At 40.3% G+C, this 11,606-nt stretch overlaps 1 protein-coding gene across 2 annotated transcripts; it reads right to left on the bottom strand.

The window, feature by feature from the left end:
• Nucleotides 1-9,639: 9,639 nt before the first annotated feature.
• LOC100951211 (OTU domain-containing protein 5-like) lies at nt 9,640-11,163 on the bottom strand. Of its 2 annotated transcripts, XM_023508126.1 has the most exons (2): nt 11,119-11,163; nt 9,640-11,076 (listed from the first exon to the last, which is right to left on the bottom strand). In XM_023508126.1, exons 1-2 carry the CDS (start codon nt 11,161-11,163, stop codon nt 9,640-9,642), a joined length of 1,482 nt encoding a protein of 493 aa, XP_023363894.1. The 2 variants fall into 2 exon arrangements, with proteins under 2 accessions (XP_023363894.1, XP_023363893.1); XM_023508125.1 differs by having other exon boundaries at nt 9,640-11,163.
• Nucleotides 11,164-11,606: the final 443 nt, after the last annotated feature.

Raw genomic sequence — 11,606 nt, 5'->3', positions numbered from 1 at the left:
AGATTTTACTCTTTTTTTCTTGGTTGGGTTGGCCAAAGGTTTATCTATCTTATTGACCTTTTCAAAAAACCAACTTTTTGATTTATTGATCTGTTGTATAATTCTTTTGATTTCAATTTCATTTAATACTGCTCTAATTTTGGTTATTTCTTTTCTTCTGCTAGGTTTTGGATTAAAGTGTTCTTCGTTTTCCAGTTGTTTGAGATGTCCCATTAAGTTGTTAGCTTCCTCTCTTTCCATTTTCTTGAGGAAGGCTTGCAGTGCAATAAATTTCCCTCTTAGGACTGCCTTTGCAGTATCCCAGAAGTTCTGGTAAGTCGTACCTTCATTATTGTTTTGTTCCAAAAATTTGGTAATTTCCTTCTTGATCTCATCTCTGACCCATCTATCATTCAGCATAAGGTTATTTAGCTTCCAGGTTTTTGTATGAGTCTGCAGATTCCTGTTGTTACTGAGTTCAACTTTTATACCATGTAGGTCTGAGAAGATGCAAGGAATAATTTCTATTCTTTTAAATGTGGTGAGGTTAGACTTGTAACCTAACATGTGGTTGATTTTGGTGTATGTTCCATGGGCCAATGAGAAAAATGTGTATTCAGTTTTGTTAGGATGAAATGTTCTGTAGATGTCTGTTAAATCCAAATGCTGAATGGTTAAGTTTAAATCTAAAATTTCTTTGCTAAGCTTCTTGTTGGAGGATCTATCCAACACTGCCAAAGGAGTATTAAAATCTCCAACTATGATGGAGTTGTGAGAAATCAAGTTACTCATGTCTATTAGAGTATCTTTTATAAATTGAGGTTCATTCTGGTTGGGTGCATAAATATTAATAACTGAAATCTCATCATACTGACTATTACCCTTTACAAATATAAACTATCCATCTTTATCCTTGATTCCTTTTGTTGGTTTAAAGCCTATTGTATCTGCACATAAAATTGCAAAACCTGCTTCTTTTCTGTTTTTCATTTGCCTGGAATATAGATGACCATCCCGTCACCCTGATTCTATATGTGTCTTTTAGTATAAGATCGGATTCTTGTATGGAGCAGATATCTGGCCTGAATTTTTGTATCCAATCAGCAAGCCTGTGACTCTTTAGAGGGCAATTTAAGCCATTCACATTGATTGAGAATATTGATAAACCTGGCATAATTTTGGGTATCAAGTTTTTCAAGAGTCCAGTGGACATCTTTAATTCTTTTGCCACTGTGGAAGTTGGAATTTGATAAATATTTTCTGTGTGAATTTACTTACGTGGTGGAGGATTGCGCTGGTCATTATGGAGGATAGGTCTGAGAATATCCTGGAGGGCTGATTTAGTTATAGAAAATTTCTTCAACATGTGAATGTCATTAAAGTATTTGATTTCTCCATCATAAATGAAACTCAGTTTAGCTGGATACAGGATCCTGTGTTGAAAGTTATTTTGTTTTAGGAGGTTAAAAGTTGATGACAGAGAGTTTTCAGCAGAGAGATCTGCAGTCATTCTAATATTCTTTCCCTTGTAGGTTATGGTTTTTTTACATCTAGCTGCTTTCAGAATTTCCTCTTTCGTATTAAATTTAGTGAAGTTAATTATGATGTGCCTGGGGGATGTGTTATTTAGGTTGAGTCATGCTGGGGTTCTGAAACTGTCTGCTATCTGAATTTTAGACTCTCTTAGCATATCTGGAAAGTTCTCTTTCATCATTTCACTAAGTAGAGCATCTGTGCTTTGTGAAGACAATTTGTCACCTTCAGGGATTCCTATAAGACGAATATTAGTTTTCTTTGAATTATCCCAGAGCTCTCTGAGAGAGTAATCCATTTTTGCTCTTCATTTCTCTTCATCCTTGCTCACTTGGACACGTTCAGAAGTTTTGTCTTCAATGTCAGAGATCCTTTCTTCTGCCTGCTCCATTCTGTTACTGAGGAATTCTACCATATTTTTCAGATCTTTGAGGGCTGCAATCTCTTGCCTCAGTGTTTCAAAATCTTTGGTCATTTTATCTTTGAAATCCTTGAATTATTGAGACATCTTTTGAATAATTTCTTGAGATATCTTGTGAATCATTTCCTGAAATGCTAATTCCCTCCTTTCTTCCATTCTGTTAATCTTATTTGCTATCCAAATTCTGAACTCGATTTCTGACATCTCAGCCATCTGTTTATGGATGAGGTCATCAAGTGCATCTGCCCCATCCTTCCTTTGGGGGGTTGATCTATTCTGGTTATTCGAATTACTAGAGTTTTTCCACTGATTCCACCCCATGCTGAATTTACACCATGTGGAGATTGTGTCTGAACTGTTCAGTCAGTGGACTCTGCTGGAGAAAATTGCTGGCTTCCTCTGGTTGCCCTGAGATGTAGTGCATGTCTGTCCGGAAGAGCCTCAGGGTTGTGGGCCTTGTTGTTCCCACTGCTGTGATTTCTGCTCTTTGCCTCCACCATTCTAGTATGGTTCCCTCCCAGCTGAAAATCCTTTTGTAGTTCTCAGGTGACTGGCTGGGGATACCAGGAATGTACAGCTCTGGCAGTTCTGGGCCTGCTAGGCGCAGGTGCCTGGAGCGGGGAACTCCTCTGCCACCACCGGCAGAATGCACGTGGCTCTATCAAGCTATTCTGGGCCCACCTGGAGCTGAGGACTTCTCTGTCACCACCTGCGGGTTGCACGGCTCTAACAAGCAGTTCTGGGCCCACCCGGTGTGGGTGCCTGGAGCAGGGAACTCTTCTGCTGCCGCCTGCAGGATGCACGTGACTCTAGCAAGCAGTTCTGGGCCTGCCTGGAGCAGAAAATTCCTCTGCCACTACCCATGGGATGTGCGTGGCACTATCAAGCAGATATGAGCCCTGCCTGGTGCAGGAGGCTGGAGCGGGGAACTCCTCTGCCTCCTCCTGCAGGATGCACATGGCTCTAGCAAACAGTTCTGGGCCTCCCACACAGGTGCCTGGAATGGGGACTACTCCACCCTGCCCATGGAATGCACATGCATCTAGCAGGTCTCTGGCTGCCCTACCGGGACTGGGAGCTTGGTCTTGCATGGGTAGGGGACACGGCTCTTATGCCCCCCCCACACTGTCTCTGTAGACAAGGGGGGAAGGGTGGACTGGAAATTCAAAATGGCAGTGAAAATGTTTGTTTATTTTTTCTGCCAGGTGAGAGAGTGTTTACAATCTCAGCAGGGTCCCTCCAGAGGGGTAGAGCCCCCTTCCTGTGGTTCTCAAATTTGGGGTGAGATAATAGGTCCTCAGTTTACCACTCACCTATAGAAAACTTACAGAAGCAGATGAAGAGAAAACCATAACTTTCTTGGGAGAGGGGATGGACACTTTTCCTTTGGGATGTATTATGTACCTGTAAATTGCTTTCTTGGAGTCTCAACTTGCCTCCACAGAGGTGTCCTGCAGATATCACTCTTCTCTCTCAGCTTGGCTCCCAATCTTCAACTTTGTTGGGTATTTTCCAGACATTATCCTTCCCTCTGGATGGGAGCTTCTGTTGGAGGCTGGCGCCTGTCGACCATCTTGCCCCTCCTCCATTCCAAGGAACATTTGATCAATCTACTATCTATAGTAAATGTTCTCTAGTCCTCTAACTGCTCCAACTTTTATAAAGACAAAAACACACAATTTTTTCCTAAAACACATATTTTTTCTATAGCTATTTATTGTATTTAAGGTTTGACCAGTGTGTTTTCAACAATCTAAGTAATGCAATAAATGCATGTTATCATATTTTAAGTGCTATTTATGCCAAAGAGGTGCTTTTATACATTTTAAATATGAAATTCAAAGTAAGTTATTCCTTGGTACATACTTAGAGGTCTACTTCAACCCAGGCAAAGCTGTATATTTTTTTCAATTACAATCATGGCAAATACAATATCATAGGCATTTAACAAAATAAATAAGCTGCACAGGTCATGTTCTATTGTTATGTACTTCTGTAACTTCAGCAATGCACAATTCTTGTTAATATACAGAGAAGTATGTAAATTAAATAGGCATTCTAGATATTATTGCCATAAAAGAGAAAATTGTGGTTGCTGGGTTCTGGTTCTTAAATAGGGAACAAGAGAGCAAAAGTAATTATAAAGGGCTCTTCTTATTTACATAGTATAATGCCTTTATTTAACATATACTATACCCAGGCCTCAAAGTAGCCACTTTATAAATTTAATAAAATATTAAAGGACATTTTTCAAAATCAAACTTTGCTCACACAAGAAACATTTCAATATGGTACTTATTTTAAAAAATTATTGAATAAAAAGTTATCACTTTTCTCAGGTATATTTTAATTTTCTTTTATGTATACATCTTGCTCAAGAAGCTTAAGTGATTTTGCGAACTTTAGAGATCAAAGAGCTATAATTTTGTCAAATCCACATTTTTATTACAACAAATATATACTCCATTCGATGTTTTTGAAATCATTTTATAGTAATCAGCACTTGAAAGCAAATCTGATTGTGTAGTTTAGCTCACTATAGCTATAATACTTCATTTTCTTTAGTGCAATGGTTAAATTCAGTGAAATTTCTTACTATATCTAAAAGAGAAGCACTTATTCAATATTATTGAGTTTAAATATATTATTGTTATCATTAATGTTACATATGACATTTTAAGTAACTTTTTGAAAGGCCATAACGTGCTGTGACTTCTAAAATATTAGCTCATTAATGTCATCATAATTTGAGAAATTCTCCAAAACAGTACATTATTTCATTTACTATAATTAATATCTGAAATCAAAATAGAATTTGTCTTATAAAATCAGAATTATCAAAATGTCATCCCATGTGGGATTTTTTACAATACTAAAAAGATAGCTTTCATTATAAATCAAGTATAATTGAGTTCCAGCAATTTTTTTTGTTTATTACTGAAATCTGTGTGTATCTTTTGAGATATTGGGTATATTTGAGTACATGGAGAAATCAAAAGCTACATTTCATTATTCAGCATTTTTGTATCATTAGTGAATCCAAACTTCTGGAAAGCATTAAATTGGTGTGATGTTATTGTTGGAATTTGGGATTATCCAAATATTACACATTTAGTATGTGGATTCAGGCAAATGACGCATATTTGAGGAGGAAAAAGAAGAAGTATAATCATCTGCAGCCTGTAGAAAGCAGCAAAGCAGTGACACTCAAGGAAAAATAAGATGATGGGAGGAAAAAATTAAATATGAGTTTACAATATGATAAAAATAACAGAAAGTCAAGTACTCTTCTCATAGTTTAATGTGAGAAGTCTCCACTCAAGAGGGGTGTGACATAGTGTCATCAAGTCATGAATGTAGTATGCTGTCAGCACTACAAAATGTGGTGGAGGAAATGCTAAAAACATATATCTGCAAAATAAGTCCTTAGACAGGTCAGACTTTAGTCTCACAATTATGGAAACATGATGGTGACAGGAAATGTAGAAATAGTGGATATCTGAAGTTGTCAAAATTCTAATGCATAATTCATTGGAGCTTTTCTGTCATGTAACACACTATAATGTAGAGTTTATTTAAATCTAGATACATATTGGAACTCCTAAGAATATTTTGTTACCATAATCACAAACAAAGAAAGCTTATCATCACTCATTAATTGCTTTACTATAGCCAAAATATTTGTAGAAGGAAAGATGTTGGGACAGAGAAAGACCCATAGTTGTCCTCTATTACATTAACCTCAACAAGTTTGGTTGTATTTTATAAACCCCTTTTTCTCTTGGTAATTCTATTAGAGATGTACGATATAATCCTTTAATTTATCTAAATCTTTGTGAAACTATTTCTGTGATTGTGTCATACATTGGATAACAAAAGTTCTTAGCTATACATTGCAATAAAAAAGTAGTCATTTATTTCATTTTAAATGTGTAAACATCCTTTTCAGAGAAAAAAGCTACATCTTTTTTTTTTTTTTTTTTTGAGATAGAGTCTCACTTGGTCACCCTCGGTAGAGTGCTGTGGTGTCTTAGCTCACAGCAGCCTCAAACTCTTGGGTTCAAGTGAGCCTCTTGCCTCACCCTCCCAAGTAGCTGGGACTACAGACGCCTGCCACAATGCCCAGCTATTTTTTAGAAATGGGGTCTCACTCTAGATCAGGCTGGTCTCAAACCTGTGAACTCATTCAATTTGCCCACCTCAGCCTCCCAAATGAAGCTACATCTTATTCTTTCAGAAAATCATTAAGAGCTACATATTAAGTTCCTAAGAACAAGGCAAGGTTATAAGAAAGAAAATAAATTGTTGATGCTTTCATCTTCAAATCAATCATCAATTCTGAGTTCATTTGCTATCTAAGAAAGTTATATCATGAAATGTTCACAGTGAACACTTCCATCCGATCTAAAATGCTGCCTATAGTATATCTACGGCTACTTCAATCTCTCTGTTATGAATAATAAGTCTTAGTGGCACAACTTGAGATCATATGTGTTTATTAATCATATATTCCCAGCTAATATGTTAACATACAAATTAATGTATCTTCCATATAGGTATTACCAAATATTTAAAAATAGATTTCAACAAGGTAAATGCTATTAAACCATCTAAAACTATTATTTTCTGCTTCTACATTTGTTATTTCATTTAATTCTTCCAATGACTCTATTGGGTAATTATTAATAGCCTAATTTGAAGATAAGGAATTTGAGGCTTAGCAAGGCTAGGTAAATTTCCTACAGCCACACGGCTAATTAGTGTCCTAACCAGAATTTTTAACATACACGAAGTGACCTATGCTTGTTCCGTGGCCTTCTATGCCAAAACTAAATACAAGCATTCTATTTTAATCTTTTCTTCATAATAATCATGATCCCAACCATCCTTGGCCTATAGATTTATAGATATGTCAGGTATCAGAGTTTTAACTAGCTCCATGCTGTTCTGGGTTGAAGTTCTGTATTTCAGTGGAATTCCATATTTAGTTTTTTAAAAACAATTCTTAAAAATTAATTTATAATTTAAATTTTGTGTAAGATTTTAGTGTTTCTATTACTTTGGTTATTATAGATAAAGATGTTTAGCAGTTTATGAAGGACCTAGCATTTAAATAGAAATGTGTCACTCTGCCAACTGAGGATGGAGCAAGATGGCAGACTAGTAGGATCTCTCTGCTGGCTTCCCCTAGTACAGCAGATGAAAAAAAGGGAACCTAACTATTCAGGTGCAGGGAACTTACCTAGAGTCTGAGCTCCAAGAGTGCAGCAAGGTTGTAGTGGACTGCAGGAGACAGCAGGAGATCTGGAACTGTAGAGGTCTGACTCAGTAAGGGGCTGGCAAGAACCAGCTGCCTACCACCAGAGGTCTGGGGATGGGAGGAAGCCTTTCTGCAGTTTTCAGATTTCAGGGGAAGTTGAGCATTAAGTGGAAAGCTTGGAATAGTGGGCAGACTCAAATAGTGTACAGCAACAGGTTTGAATATCAGGTGAAGTGGACTTACCATCAGCTTGGTTGCTGACAGGACAGCCCTACTCTGAAGATCCCAGCTGCTAGCAGGGCTGCCATTGTGGGAAGGGCGTGTGGGTAGGTCTGTCCGCAGGGCCCTGAAACCTGGCTGCCTCTGTCTCACTTGCTGAGACTGGGCTTCTAGTCATGGGGCAAGTTGAGTGGCTCACTCACCATTGGGAATTGTCTGGTATTCCTGTTAGAGTTGCTCCCTTCTGCAACATATAATTTTTCGTGTTTTTTTTTTTTTTTTTCCCAAGGATGCCACCTCCAGTGGCTGTATGCATTAAATTTATTCAAGCCTAGTGCTAGTACCAAAAAATTCTCAAAATTATATTCACAGAACAAAATGGAACATTAAAATCTAAATGATTTAGAAATAATGGTATTTAACAATACTCAGAAGGTGTGAGGAGAGCAAAGGGGGAGGAAGTTTCAAAAGTATTAATCTTTCAAAAAAGGGAGTCAATTGATACTGTCTAAAGAAGAAAGTAATTTATCAAAACAGTAATATAAGCACAATGACTTCAACCTCATGATACTTTTTAAAAAATTATTGATACTTATATTATTTGCATCACAAAAGAGGCATCACAACCTTCAGACACAATGAATTCCACAGCACAAATTCTGGATCAGCATAATTCAATAGATTGGTGGGTGTGTTGAGCACTTAAAATACCCTGATGAGTTTGTTTGTTCCTAAAAATAATAAATTGAATAAAAAGATAATAAAATGTCACTACAGTGAAGCAGATTAACATATGTTAATCTCACATAGTTACGTTTTTGAGCATCTCATGTAGTTACATTTTTAAGCACATGGAGAGTAGCTAAAATATACTTACTTAACAAAATGCCTAACACAATATTATTTTATTAACCATGGCCCTCATGTTGTACATTAGGTCTCTATCCTTTCTCACCCCCCATGTCTGCTACTTTGTACACTTTGAATCTCCCATCTCTGCTCCTACCCTGACCATAGTAACTGCTATTTTATTCTCTATCTCTAGTAATAAAACCTATTTTTTTATTTTCTCTCTCTATATATACATGTTTTTTTTTTTCATTTTTTTTTCCTTTTCCTTTCTTTGTTGCTGAGGTTGTTGCTGTTGTGGGGTATTTAAGATTTTTTTCTTTTATCATTTTGTTTTTGTTAATTTGTTTCTTTTCTTAATTTCCATTTTGACTTTGATCAGTAACAAGGGATCATGTATTTTTGGATATGGTATTTCAGCAGCATTTATTTTTTCTCTCTATTTCACTTCTCTCCTTCTTTCTCTTTTTCTTAAACTGACTTTGGTTTTATTGTGCCAAGGACATTACAGATGGCTGATCTTGTCAACACCTGCAGGGCACAGTGCCGCATCTGCCAAGGCTGCTCCCACTCCCTACACTGAAATCCTGGGTTGTAGTGATGATCCAAAAGATGCTCCCCATTCCAAGATTCCAAAAGAGACTAGTAGTGGTGGTGGTGGAAACAAAAGGAATGCAGCAAGGTCAGGGTCTCATTTGTCTAAACCTGGTCTGACACCTGTCACCCCTGCCCTAGATGCTCTGCTCACCTCCATAAAGCTAGAGGCCAGAAGACAGCAACCCACATCTTTGTGCCCCCTCCATACCCTATGGCCTGCCTGCCCGCAAACCCAGAGAGAAAACACAGAGCCAATGCTATTGTCTGTATCATTTTTTACTGGTTGATTTTATAAGATAAAAGCTCATTTTAATAAAGAATAAATTCAACATTGAAGACCCAGACATTCTTGGGGTACGTGGAAGGGAAATATTCCATTTCTTCCTCCATGGGTGACAAGTTTTTCTGATCTTGGAAGAAATGGGGGACAGGGAGACTTTCCTCTGTCTGTCTCTCTCCTTTGGGGCTGCCTGGCTGCTGTCAGTTGATTTGTCTCTGTGTGCCTCTTGCCTACCTTTGGGACCCTTGCCCAAGTCCCCTGTGGAATCAGGGATGGTACGGTTCAGGGATGGGGGAGTAACAGGGCACTTCAGCTGGCGAAGAGACAGGTGATGGTGGTTACGGCAGCAATAAGATGGATTGCATGAGTGGGTCAGCCAAAGGGAAATGGAAAGGAGGCAAGAGGGAAGAAAGCCAAAGGTGGGGTGGCACCAGAGGGAAGGAGTGGTGGGGGTTGGGAGACGATGTCCGGTCTCCATCAACTCTTGTCTGGGAGGGGATCTCAGAGCACTTTATTTTTCTTCATACTGTCTAAATATTCTTGTCGCGACACTGCCAGCACCGATGCTAGGATCTCATCATCATCCCAGTCATTCAGACCAAGTGCACAGGGCGAAGGAGGCTTGGCAAGAGCCATAACAGTGTCCGGGGAAAGGGGCTTCATGCCCAGATCAGCATGCAGCTCAGGGTGCTCTGGTGAAGAGGCTGCACTGCGATGCATCGGGGACCCAATGGTCCACTCATCCAGGTCACTGGAGGCTGCTTCTGTTGCTGAACTGCATGCAGCACTGGCTTTTCGGGGCTGGCTGGGGCCTGGAACTTGGCTAGACTGTTTCTCTTGATCCCGCAGCCACTGGAGGTAGGATTCGCGAGCCACCTGTTCCTCAATGGCCGCGTTTGTGGCCTCCCAGTCTGAAGCCTGTTTCTTGTCATCCAGCATCTGCTGCTCAATCCACGATTCCTCTGATGTTTTTATAACATTCTTCATCAGGGAATGGTCCACAAACCCTGGTTTGAATGATGGCAGGCCAAGCCCGACACCAACGGTGACCTTTTTAGGATTTACCACTGAATTATAGTGGATATTCTGATGGTAGCTTACACGAATAGGTTCTTCCTCATTTTGATATATCCCATGTAATGTGTTGATAGGCTCTGTGCTGTATTGGTATACCTCCACGGGACGGTTGTACATTTCTGCCATGGCCTGCATTTCAATGTGGTTGCCATGGCAGTCGTTTTTCCGCTTCCTGTTAATATAGGTGGCAAAGTCTTCTGTGACATAGTTGGAGAAATAGTCAGCATTCTTCATCAGATAATCCATGCAGTGCTTTCGCACCACCTCATGCATATCCTGGTCTCCGTATACCTGATCAGCTACAGCCCGGAAAAGACAGGCACCGTCCTCTTTCATCTGCTTAATGATGAAGCCCTTCTTGTCTAGTAGGGCCTTTTCAAACCAGTGCTCCTGCTCCTCAACAGTAGCAGGATCCATTGCCTCAATGCGTGCAGCAGCTGCTTCATACTCATCCTCACTATTGTAACCTGCGCCAGGCTCCTCTTCCTCAAGACTGCCTTCACCAAGAGCACCAATCCCTGCAGCTTGACGGAGCCGCTTACTATGTCCCAACCCAGAGAAGCAGCCAAACACACTTATGGCAGCGCCCATGCCAGCAGCCACTGCTGCTGCACCCAGCTCATCCCCAGGAACACTGCCAGGACCACCAGGGCTCCTGCAAGGAGGAGGAGAGGCCTGTTGTGGCTGGGGACCTGCCACTGCACCCGATGGCACAGCTAGAGCCCAGCTGTGAGTAGCACCTTCTGGCCCTTGTAGCGGGCCCTGAGGTGGTGATGAAGCCCTAGCACAGGCCCCCACTACACCCAAGTCACGGTCACAATCACCACCTCCGCTCATGGCCACACCCCCGCTGCAGTGTGGCTCCGGAGGCAGTGGCCCAGGTGTTGGCGGCTCGTTAGTGGCGTCAGCATCAGGAGGCGGTGACTTCTTTTTGGGGAAAATAGTCATGGCGACACCGCCAAGTACCCGTCAACAAACCTGGCACGGAGCATACGGGAAGAGAACTCAGTTGACAGGTCTACTATAATGTGCGAAGCACGATGAGAATGGCTACATCTGGATAAAGGATTCTAAGCACCAGTTCTAGAACTGTTGTCAGTGGCAACGTGTAAGTCACAATAGGAGGAGAAACCGGATGTGAAGTCCAAATCAAAGGACGAGTTTGTCGGTGCCTTCTTGCCAAGTCCAGTGAGTTTATTGCTATGCTCCTTCCAACCTTCAGCTTCAAAGGAAACAACCAAAACAAGTACTTCTTAGCCCCACCCCCTCAAAAGTTCTTATAATACTGGGTGGAGCCCCCAACCTGCATGTGCACCAGGTCACAGCCCTGACCCTTGCTCTAAAGTACGTAGGCAAGATTCCCATTGCCAGCACAACAATAGTGAACACCA

Source organism: Otolemur garnettii, unplaced genomic scaffold (genome assembly GCF_000181295.1).
Source record: "Otolemur garnettii isolate 467f Iridium unplaced genomic scaffold, OtoGar3 scaffold00224, whole genome shotgun sequence".
Lineage (NCBI taxonomy): Eukaryota > Metazoa > Chordata > Mammalia > Primates > Galagidae > Otolemur > Otolemur garnettii.
Note: the sequence above shows the minus strand (reverse complement) of the source record. Positions and strands in the feature narration are given on the sequence as shown.